This window comes from Cryptomeria japonica, chromosome 2 (assembly GCF_030272615.1).
Source record: "Cryptomeria japonica chromosome 2, Sugi_1.0, whole genome shotgun sequence".
NCBI classification, from domain to species: domain Eukaryota; kingdom Viridiplantae; phylum Streptophyta; class Pinopsida; order Cupressales; family Cupressaceae; genus Cryptomeria; species Cryptomeria japonica.
The window spans coordinates 367,271,606-367,284,323 of record NC_081406.1 but is presented as its reverse complement, the minus strand read 5'-3'; the positions used below and the strand labels follow the sequence as shown (position 1 = coordinate 367,284,323).

General features: G+C 36.7%; 1 protein-coding gene across 1 annotated transcript in view; it reads left to right on the top strand.

Annotated features, from left to right (window-relative positions):
• Nucleotides 1–579: 579 nt before the first annotated feature.
• Nucleotides 580–12,718, top strand: part of LOC131065264 (uncharacterized) — a 72,743-nt gene continuing 60,604 nt past the window's right edge. The window contains exons 1-4 of the mRNA XM_057999735.2: nucleotides 580–908; nucleotides 1,617–4,499; nucleotides 12,254–12,383; nucleotides 12,499–12,587. Coding sequence (XP_057855718.2) covers nucleotides 855–908; nucleotides 1,617–4,499; nucleotides 12,254–12,383; nucleotides 12,499–12,587 — 3,156 coding nt within the window. The 5' untranslated portion in view covers nucleotides 580–854. The remainder of the gene's footprint in view (nucleotides 909–1,616; nucleotides 4,500–12,253; nucleotides 12,384–12,498; nucleotides 12,588–12,718) is intronic.

The window sequence follows — 12,718 nt, the reverse complement described above, 5'->3', positions numbered from 1 at the left end:
AATTAATAATCAAGTACTTAAAAAGATAAATTTAACATATTTTACAATTTTTTTTTATAATTAAAAAAATTAAAATAAACTATCTATTTTTAAGAAAAAATATATAAAAGAGATTCAAAATTTTATTTTGTGACACTAAATTTTAAATTTTGATTTAAATAGAATAAAAACTTGAAATGGTAGATATCTGCCATCATCTCTAACATAAACTTTTCTAAAGATAGATAGGATAGTAAACCTAAATGATAAACCCCATACGGTATCGATAGATACGATAGTAAACCTAAATGATAAACCCCAGATAGAGTAGTACTTAGCTACTTGGGCCGCAAGTAAAGTGAAAAGGAAAACCACGTGTTCCTAAAAACGCAAATGAAGTGGACTTTGAGGCTGGCTTTCAAAATTAATTTTACAAAATAATAATAATAATAATAATCATTTATAGCCTCGCTTTCAAAATTATACAAAAAAATAATAACAATAAACAATCTTTCCCTCCCTCCCCTACTTTTACATTGCCAATTTATGTGGTCACATTCTCGCGGGAACTGCTCATTTATCGTTCCGCTAAATATCTCCGCCAAATTAAGCGGTAAATATCCTTAAAGCTAAGACCGACACAGTTGAGGTTTACCGTGGGAAAGGGAAGAACAAAAAAAATTAACAGCTAAAATTGGGGCTGAATTTGCCCGCCGATAGGAGGGGAGCAGCTTTTATGTCATTGGAATCGTGGTCGCTGAATTGCCAAATTAGCAGTTTTGCTTAGGGTAGGGTTTTTTTTATTACCAGAACATGCCTGTGAACACCTCATGTCTCCTGTTCGACACTCGTGAAGAGAGGCGATTACTGTGACGATGACATTGGCAATGGCTGGTGAAAAGAAGCTTCTCCTCGGGCAAGATGTAGAGGTATGTTTGTCTTTCATCATCATCATCTTTCTCGTTGCTGTCTGAGTCGTGTTTTCTGAGACAAAAATCTTGCGAGGAATTGTAACTTGATTGAAGGAGCTATAATTTTGTGAACACTTTTTGTTTGTTTGTTTGAAATTTCAATTCCATGCTTAAAGAGATAGGAGTCTTTGGTTTCCTTTCTTACTAAGGATTTGCAGAGAAAATTTTGAAATTAACACACTCACATTTAGAAGGGCTGAACGTCTGTAGGGGTTTAAGTTCAGGTTTTACGAATGACGGTAGAATCAACTATATTATTAATTTAAAAAAATGAAATAGTGTTACATGTAAGTACATAAATAATGTACAGTTGAAAAAAAGCCTGTGCGAAAAAAACAAAAAGGTTGTTGAAGCTTTCACTATTTTTCTTTGTAATGTTTTCGAGGCTATTGTTGAAACATCAGATGTTGTCACAGCTCAAAGTCATTTGTATATTATTACTGCTTTCTTTGCAGAATTTCTATTATTTGTTTGAAAGATAGCTTTCTGGCAATAGAAGACATAGAAGCTTTACATTTTCCTGTGCTTTTTTTTCCCAAAAGCTCTTTGTCAGAAAACATCATTGTCTCTTGAAACTTTGAGTCTTTGGTATATTGTTACTGCTTTCTCTTAAGAATTATGGTGGCCATTTATATTGCACAGAAAGTAAACCCGGATTTTATGCAGGTTCGCCAGCTTGAGGAGGGGCTGCGAGGGGCATGGCATGCAGGGGCTGTGATTAAGGTGCAGAAATGGCGACGTTATGTTGAATATAAGGAGCTTCTAAGCGAAGATGGAGTGAAGAAGCTTGTGGAGAATATTCAAGTAAGTGAAGCAGTAGAAGGTTTGGGTCTGAGGGTTGGAAGGAAAAGTAAAATATACAGGGGTTGTATTAGGCCGTTGCCCCCTGCTCTGGATCAGAAATGGGCATATAAGTATGGCCTCTGTGTTGATGCTTTTTTTGAAGATGCTTGGTGGGAGGGCATTCTTTTAGACGATTTAGAAGACTCTGAAGATAGGCCAGTACTTTTTCCAGATGAAGGCGATGTGCATGTAATTCATAAGAAGAATTTGAGAGTCACACAGGACTGGGATGAAAAGGAGGGGACCTGGAGTGTCCGTGGGCATTGGGTTTTGGCCTCCATGCGAGAGAATTTTGAAAGAGAAGGGTTGTCTATTAGGGTAGTTTGGTATTATTTAAGAGAGAAAGTTGGTTTTATAAAGAAGGTGGGGGAATGGACTTCTGCTGCCCAAGAAGAATTATTGTGTGCCAAGTTGATGAAGGAAGTTGTGGCTGAACTCACAGCACAGCCTTCAAAGCAAATATTACCTTTTATGGAATCTTCCACAGAATATTCAAGATTAACTTGCAATTATTCAAACACACAGCAACCATTGCATGCTGAACTGAAAGCCTCAAACAAGACTCAGGAGTCTGAAGAGAGCCTCGTATCTAATTTGGTCCAAGACAATGATGCTGGGGCCATAATTTGCTGTGAAAAATCTGTTCTTGGAGGGGCTTTAGATTCCACTGTCTCCCCAGATATTCCGATTGCTTCATATACTAGTGAAAAAGATTCAATGACAACCATACATGAAAGGACCAACATGTCATCTGAGTGCCCCCCTGAGTTGGGCTTTGAAGAGCTAATGGATCCTATAGAGAAAGAATTGTGTAATGCATCATCTAGTACAGTAGGTTTGGGTGTTGAAGTAGATTGTATTGACAAAGAATGTAGTAGAAGCTCACTGGAATCTCAGGAGGTGAGTGTGGCAGAAGTGAAGGAACAAGCAGGCTCAGCAGGCAGGGAATCATTCAACAGTGCAGCCAGCAAGTTGAATTTGAAGGAGCAAATGGACAGCTATGATACAGTATTATTGAAGGATTTACTCATCAGAGCAAAATTAAAGGGAAAAAAAGAACACATTGATAGGATGTTGTCTGATGCTGTATTGAATGGTGCAGGTTTGAAGGAAAAATCAGAGTGCATTGAAACATTGGTCTCAGAGTCTCCATCCTATAAAACATGTTTAAATGACAAAACTGAGTGCATTGATACAGTGTTATCAGAGTCTTTAACAAATGGATTGAAGGATCAAAATACTTTCACAAATGTCACAGAATTATCTAACAAAGTGTCAGGTAATTGCAAATCACATGCTTTGGCAATGCCCAGGAAATCTGAAGAGAAGCAAAAATTGGGACTGCAATCAACTCCAACTCTAACATGGGAGCAGTGTGTAAATAAAGTAAACTTTGACTCAACATATTGTCCTCCAGCAGTCCTTAACTATAAGCCTAATTTGGACAAGAATTTAAAGAAAGAAGCCTGTATGAAAGCAAAAATGCACCTTCTAGCTGTAGGATGGAAATTTGAGTTTAAAAATCGCCCTGGCAAGGAAAGATGCGATATACGATATGTTTCACCAACAGGCCATAATTACTATTCTCTTTTTAAAGCTTGTTCGGCATGGAAGAATGAGCAGAAGCATCAGGCCACGATAGATGGGAATTGTGAAGATAATGCAGAGGCTGAAACATCAAATAATAATATGCTAGGTTGCGTGTCTGCATCTCTGCCCCTACAAAATGCTGGGTTGAGGGTTAGGAGAAACAAGTTAGCTTGCCGTGTTGAATTTGGAAAGAAGCGACAGAGAGTTTCTGTCCCATCAGAAGTTGCAAGGTGTGAACTCAACAATGACAATAATGCTGAAGATACTTCCAAAATTTATAAAGGATTGAAACAAGGGGTTAGCAAAGGTGGGAAGCTTCATAATCACGGCAATAAGCAGAGAAGTGTTACACGTGATGTGTTACATCTATCAGAAACATCTCAGAGATTAAAGGTATGTGATTTTCAATCAGAGTTCTTTGACCGGGATGTTGTGCAAACAAATGGTAGCACAGAAGGAACAAAATCTAAAAATTCTGGGCAAGGTCCAGAACAGGCTACTTTTTCAAGCAGCAAAAAGCGTAAATTCAATTTGGAAGGTTCAAGGAGATATCAGAAACAAAAAAAAGCAAAACGTTGCCACCTTCTGCTGAAAAGAAATGGCAAATCAACCAATGGTCACCGAATGCAGGCACTTCTTTCTACTTCAGAAAAATCAAAGGATGTATCTTTAAGTCATGGTAGGCGTACTGTCCACTCTGTTTTATCCTGGATGATAGAAAATGACGTGGTGGCTGAAAATCAGAGAGTTTTTTACTGGAATAGAAAGGAAAACTACTCAATGGCAGAGGGTTGGATAACCCGTGAGGGAATTCGATGTAAATGTTGCAGAAATGTATATTCTCTAAGTAATTTTGAATTCCATGCAGGAAGCAAGCTTCACCGCCCTTCAACCAATCTTGTTTTAGAAGATGGCAGGTCATTGCTGCAATGCCAGATGAAGATGTTGGACAACAATAACAGGCCAAAGGGGCATGGAGCCGCAACAAGAGGACTAAGAAAGAGAAAAGCTCAATTCCAAAGCGATGACATCTGCAAGATCTGTCACTTTGGTGGAAAATTGATCCTGTGTGATCATTGCCCAAATTCATTCCATATAGAATGCATTAATATGGAGGTATGATATGCCTTAATATTTGTTAATCAACTCTTGTTTGTAAGTTGGATACATGATTTTTGTTGTTTGTTTTTGATACGACCATGCTATCATCACATAGAACATCAATTCTGGAAGTGCTTTTGCATTATAAACATGTTGTAGCTAATGGTGTGATAACCATGGGTTATTTGAGTAGTACAGTTTATTAAATTTAATTCCCGGCAACATCTGTTGTGTAGCTTGGTACAAAATAAGGATAATTAAACATTAAACATCAGATTAAGAGTTATAACATTAATCCAATCGGTGGAAGCTGAACCATGCAGGTAATGATATTAGTTATTACTATAGGCACATTTTGAAATAGAAATAGAAATTGCTGGTATACAGCCAGATCTGGGTTACAAAACAATGCAGCAACAATTCCCTCCATTTGCTATATGTCTGTAGACCGACCTAGGGTTTTACAACAGCAATAGCCCGAGGAGAAAATTAATATGAATCACTTACAGATTGCAGACCTGCACCCTGCAATATGATGGATCTGAGTATGCTATGGTGGCCGGAGTGCTTGCTGGTCTGAAACTTGTAGATGATCTGATTAAGGTCTACACCTTGTAAACAGTGGTTGGATGTGCCAATTCACTTATGAATCTCACTAGGTGATGGTGCTGTAGGTGGTATTTTTGCATTCCCACACTGGAAAAATAAATGCAATGTTCACCTACACTGGAGTTATCTTAGTTTGTGCGATGTCCTTGACCCAAGTGTGTTTCCTTTTAACTTGGGATACCAGGAATGTCCCTTTCAATATGGTGCAACAGTGATGAGGGCTGCGCTGAGCTTGGCTGTCGTGAGACACAGTGAATCTTGTCAAGTCTATGCTAACCTGAGTGAATACTGAATGGTTTATATATATGTGTGTGTGTGTGTGTGCGCGCGCGTGCATATGTATGCATATTTATACACATGTATATGTGCATATGTATACACATGTATGTATGTATGCATATATATATGTGTGTGTGTGTGTGTGTGTATGTATGTATGTATACACATGTATACACGTATGTACATATGCACATATATGTATATATGTACATATGCACATATATGTATATATGTACATATGCACATATATGTATATATGTACATATGTGTATGCATATATGTATGCACATGTATACACGTATATATGTATACATATGTGTATGCATATATGTATGCACATGTATACACGTATATATGTATACATATATGTACATATTCACATATATGTATATACACACACACACACATATACTAAGTTACCGGTTCGGGTTCGGGTTCGAAGAACCTGGTACGCCGGTACGACAAAATTTTGAAAAGGGGTTTGGGTTCGTTAGTACAAAAACATGTAAATTATATATATATTTTGATATTTGTGAAGCCTATAAGCATGAATTAAAATTTGCATGTCACATAGCATCATATAAACAACAAAACAAACATAAGCTTTTAATCATAGCATCATGATAATACAATAATAGCATCATATACATCAAGTTTAATATCAAAATGACAAAATATTCAAGTATCATTGTTTCAACTTTCAACAATATAAAGTTTAATCATCAAATGGATCATCTAATTCATCCTCCTCCTCCTCCTCCTCATTGACATTGACATTAGATGAGCCAATGCCACTTGCACTTGCACTATAAGTTGGCTCAATTTCCGAGTCATCAAGTGTCAATGCAAGAAGCTGAGAAGAAGGAGCATCCAAATCAGTATGCTCTGGCTCTATATCCCACATCTTCGTTTCCCCTTGTGTGTAGTTATGTTGTTTGTGTGAAAGAAGACGTAGGTTGGAATGCACATATACTAAATTCTCCGCTCTTTTTGATAGCAACCTATTGTACTTTACTGAGTGGATGAAAGAGTATGTGCTCCAATTTCTTTCTAAAGCAGATGAACTAGCAACCTATGAAGACAAAGTAAACAATTAAAGTTATACATTAATAAAAATAAAATTACTAGCAACCTATGAAGACAAAGTAAACTATAAATAAACTAAAACTTGTAAATTTAAAATTTTAATTAATTAAACTTACTTGTGATAAAACTTTTATAGTGAGGGGTTGTAGGTGTTGGAAGCATGTGCCATGGAAGTACCACCAGCTATAAGCATCCTTCTTGGATCTATGACGTAGTGCATCAACACTTAGACCATTCCCATTTGCGAATTCTATGAACTCATTTGTAACAACATCTCGCAAATCATCATCGGGATATAGTCTAAGAAATGCTGCCTTGTACCCATCAAATACTTCTAGATCTCTCCATGGTGGAATCCTTCCTGGTTTATCAAGAAACTGATTACTATAGTACTTAGGTGTCAAAGCATAGGCAAGAAGATGCAAAGGAGTGGTCATCTTATTCCACCTTTCTACAATAATTACTTCCAGTGCTTTGAAGAATTTCTCTTGGGGGTCATTCTCTTTTTCATTTATAGTGACCTTTATTTTTTCAAGCATTGAGTCAATGCCATCATAAATCTCACCTATGCAAGGCCTATCCATGTCTGTATAGCGAATTATGCTCATGATGGGCTCAGTGATACTTAGGAGATATGTAACAAGATCCCACCATTTCTCATTCAATATTCTATCCCTAATTTTTTCTGCCCTCTCAGTGCTACTCTGCTTTCATACAGTCCAGTTGGTGCTGATCACCATATTGCATAGTGCCACTCTAACTTTCACAAGTCGTCTTAAGACAATTGTGTTTGATGCAAAACGGGTCTCAGCAACCTATAACACAAATTAATGCCAAATGATTAAAAAATAAAGCCAAACTTTAAAGAAGAATACACAATATAGCTTACACAGTGATATTATGAACATTGAAAATTAAAAAAAATCAGAAAATGTAAAATTAAATTACAATTTCACTTACCTTCAATAGCTCCAAATTCGAATAGGTTCTAAAAATCCCTTGAGACATGTGGTGGTGGTTATTTTTACTACTTTTAGATTAATATAAACTCAGAAATCAGATTTTAGTTTGATTATCTGAAAGATTTAGAGATATCTAGATTTAGGCATGACATAGAAATGAACAAAGAAATAAGAACAACACACGGTTACCCTGGGAAAACCTCCTAGGAGGAAAAACCCAGCCAGAAAAGATCTTTAGATCTGATTATGGATTATAGTCATATAAAGATTACAACACTTATCTCAAGCACTTGAAGATGTTTGCACTTAGGGCTGATAATGTCTTCCACAAGACTGCACTTTCACAAGCATCCCTTTACCACTTCCAACAACAATCAGGGCCAAGCCCTAGGTCTGCATGTGAAGTTTGCACTTTGTTGGACTGCAACCTTAGCCCTCAGTTTGCTCTCCTCATGGATGAATTTTGCACCCTTTAATGGCAGATGTAATTCGCTGGTATAGCAGATGTGATTCACTGTGATATTGCTCCTTCAAATTCGCATTAGGCAGATGTAGATATTTCGCATGATGATGTATTGAATGTGTGTTTGATTGAGGTGAAAGTAACTTTATTTATATGATGTAATATCCATTTATGTCGGCTTATACTAAAATCCATTTATGTCGGTTTGACCTTTAATTATTGTTTTTCCTTTAACCGAAATGCATTAGATAGGGTTGGCCCTATTATGTTTAGCATGCTACCTTGTATGTGGCGTGGGGTTTGATTATGTAGCGTGGAGAGAAGTGAGGTATAGGGCCCAACCCTACACGTTGGAGAAAGGGGCTGGCCCCCTTGGGCGGATTCCAATGTTGCCCAAGGCAATTGGAATCTACCATTCCCTAATTATAATCAACAGTGGTTTGTGATGAGCATCTGGATGTCCTCAGCCTCTGCATACACATCTCTGATCCATTTTATTTTTTGCCCAATCCTTTGTAGCATAAGATTGAGTGAATGTGCCGCACAAGGTGTCCAAAAGATGTGATCATAGCGTTGCTCAACCAACAAACCAGCAGCTCTACAATTTTTTGCATTGTCCGTTATGACTTTGACAACATTGCGGGGTCCCACAGACTCAATGGCGGAGATGAGAATTTCTGCAATAAATTGGCCATCTTTTATTTGGCCCTCACAATCCACAGCTTTCAAAAACATTGCCCCTTTAGGGGACACCGCTATGACATTGATCAAGGGACGGTTTTTAGCATCTTTCCACCCATCTGAAACAATTGTTACACCTGTCTCAACCCATGAATCCCTTATGGGTTTCAATGCATCTTCAACCCTCTTCACCTCTTTCTCCAATAATGTTCCACGTACCTTCTCATAACCGGGGCCCTTATACCCTCTTGGAGCCTCATTAACACTTTTTATCATTTGCTTCCAATATGGGGAGCGAACAACATTGAAAGACAACCCATTTGCATAAATGCACCTTAGTATATCTTCGTCAGCATTGTCTATACTCTCATTTTGGAATGCGGTTTCTAAAGGCCCCTTTGTTCTTTTACGTGTCAAGGGTGGTTCACTTTGAAATTCATTTGTGGCAAAGAAGGGGTGGTCTTCTACTACAATACTGGGATTAGAAGGGCCTTGCATTCCCTTTGTTTTCTTTGATGCGGTTTGGTTCAATCTACGGGCTTCTCTCTCTTCTGCCGCCTCATGCTCCCTAATATATTTCATCACTGTCTCATTTGGTATAGGTTTACCATCTTTTCTAGGGCATTTTTTGATGCCTCTTCCTTTTATTCCACACAAATGGCCTACCACCCGATAATATGAACCATTACGTTCAATATCACATCCATGGCATCTCCAACGGAATCCCCCACCTCTCGGAAGTTGTTTTATAATGTCAACATATTTCCATAAGGGAGAATTTGGATCATTTTTTTGTTTTGCAATTATTTGTTCATTGCCAATGGAGGAAGATGTAGATGCCATTCTAGTTCCTATGGCAAGAAATAATATAAACATATTCAAAAACAAAAACTAAATAATGAAAAAAAATTCAAGTTTCATGTTTGACAATCTGTGAAACAAAAATAGTTGGAAAAAAATGTTAAAAAACCTACCTCTTGCAGCCAATGGAAGCTTGAAAATGTATGGAAATGATGCTGCAACACTTGTTGAAGCTTCAAAAATCAGTCTTCAACTCCTCCTCTTTGATCTTGGAAGCCAAATTTTGTTCACCCTTTCTTCAACCTGCTCTCATAAAACTTTTGTTTGCAACACATGAGGCGAAATGAGTGAATATAATATTATAATGTTTTAGAAGTCACTTTTAGGGCATAAGTTTCACTTTTTAGAAGGCGGAATTAAAAAAAATTAAACTTGGCATATTTTTTGCCTTTATGAGCCACCCAGCCGCTCGGGTTCGATTGGGTTCGACCCGGGTTTGACTGGGTTCGACCAGGGACGAACCACCTCTGGGTTTTTCGAACCCTGGTCGAACCTAGTTCGAACCGGACCTGAACCACGGACCCGGTTGAACCAGGACCCGTACCAAGGGGGTCCAGGGACGAACCCAGTAACCTAGTATATATATATACACACACACACACACACATATATATATATATGTATATATATGTATATGTATATATGTATATGTATATATATATATATATATATATATATATATATACACACACACACATGTATGTATATACATATATATACACATGTATATATACATATATACATATGGATATATATACATATACACATACACATACACATACACATACATATACACATACACATACACATACACATACACATACATATACATGAAATGTCAAGTTGATTTTCTAATGCTGAGACTTGCAAGTTTCAGTGTCTTGGTTGTCAGTCTTGAACGAGTTTGTAAGTCAAGGCTGCGAACATGCGTAGGTTGACTTTGACTTGGATTCAGAAGTTCTCACCAAGTCATGAATCTTAGTTGTCAGATACATATACATACATATATATGAAATTTCAAGTTGATTTTCTAATGCTGAGACTTGCAAGTTTCAGTGTCTTGGTTGTCAGTCTTGACCGAGTTTGTAAGTCAAGGCTGCGAACATGTGTAGGTTGACTTCGACTTGGATTCAGAAGTTCTCACCAAGTCATGAATCTTAGTTGTCAGACTTGGCCGAGTCTTTGAGTTGAGGCTACAGATGTGGTGAGCCTTACATGGGCTTGGATTTGTAAGTCCTCTCAAAGATTGATCAAGTGGAATAGTTTAATGAATTTATATTGAGTGTGGAATTATCTCTCTTGGGTTGTACCTTATAACTCACTTTTCATTATGCTTTTATATCGATGTTGTAATAAAGAGGAGCATCTTGGAACCATATTTTATATTAGAGTTTTGCTCCTAAGGAGGTTGCTTCCTTGAAGAGGCTTGCAATACCTGTTCTAATTTCATGAATATGAGCATGCTTGTAGCTATTTTCTAAACATTGTGTTCTTTCACATGTTATTGCTTCTGTTGATGATAGTTTGCAGGTAAGTGCCTGACAATATAGTTAGCTAATTAAAATGTTAAATATAATAACAGCTGGTTTGTTTAGTTAGTTGAACTAGTGACAAGAACTATCTGCTGTGTCAATGGTTAAACCATTTCTTAGTTTCTATATTAGTCAATTTTGGAACTTTGCAGGTGTTATTTTTAAATGAAGTAAAATTCATTATCTATATTCATTATTTTCATTTTGATGAAGATTATCAATTTGATCTGAAAAACTATTTTTAAAACTTGTCACGTTGTTTTTTTAAGCTTTTTCTTCATCTTTTTTGATGTTATCTGTGCCAATTCTAGCTCCAGTTTTGTTCTCATCACAATCATATCTATTATCCTTAATCTCCAAATTGATTTCTTGGTAGTTGACCATGCATATTGTATAATTGTTTCTGTGTAAATTCATATGCAGGATGTATATTTGATTTTACATTCTATGTTTGATACTCATTGTCAGATTTACTGGGTCCAAGTGAGTTTCACTGAGTGATTTGTGAAGTTTTCAACAGACTTGATTTATGAATTGTGGGCAATTTATTCACTTAGCCGAAAAAACTTGTGAGTACTTGCCAGTCTGATAACCGTGGTTCAGAGTATTCAAAACTATATAAACAAGATGTGAGAAAGTTACAGCCATGGCCACAGAAAGCATATATACTATGCTTTCCAATATGAGAACATCAAAGCTCATATTCAAACAAGTTGAAGATGCTCTCATTAGCAAAGTATGGTGATAGTGAGAATGGGAGCTGCAAACCTCAAATAAATCATTATTAATTTATTTCTACTTGGAATGAAGCTCTAGCCTCCATACTGTTCTGGAACCACATTTTTGGAAGCCTACAAGGTCACAATTATCTTTGTGCCATTTTGGCTATCTTAATTGTGTGATCTGCTGAGAGTTGCATTTGTCTGTAATGTCTAAACTGCTTCACATGCGTAGCCTACGAGGTTACAATGGTCCTAATGCTATGTTGGCTATCTTAAAGTGGCATTATGTAATGAGAGTTGTATTCTGTTGTATTTAAACCTTTTTTTTATCTGCTTAGTTAGTTGAAGTTCTGGTTGAGGGAAAAGATATAAAAGTGGTGTATCGTTGTTTAGTGGTCATTATAGCAAACCATAAATCCTGAGTAGTCTGTAATCATTCTCAGCATTCTATTTTGCAATTGATGATGAAGAATTAGAATTTGGTTGGAATCACTGAACTTTTTAAATAAATAAATATCAATTTGGTGGTATGCTGAACTTCAAATTTCTAATCTAAATTTAAACTTGGCTGCAGCTTGTTCCCAAAGGAAAATGGTACTGTCCAAATTGTCGCTGCACAATATGTGGGCGCAGTGAATTCAATGGTGATCCAGAATGCTTCACAGAATTGACAGTTCTTTTTTGTGATCAGTGCGAGTGTCAGTGTGAGATTATGTCCACTATCTCAGTACTCTGTGATCTCATCTGAAATTGTGCTTTTCTTGTGCTTATGCATCTCATTTAGACCATTCTTTCTGATAATTATAAATTTCTTTACAGATCATGTGGGATGCTTGTATGACCAAGGAATGCCAAAATTAGATTCTTGTCCTAAAGGAAACTGGTTCTGTAGTGAGAGATGTTCTATGGTAAGTATGACCCTTTTTAGTTTTTGGATGCATGCATCTTTTATTACTTTAAAAAAAAAAATATTATATAGAAGAATATAACAGACCAGTCACCTAACATCATCTTTAGACGAATGAATGAATAGCTAACA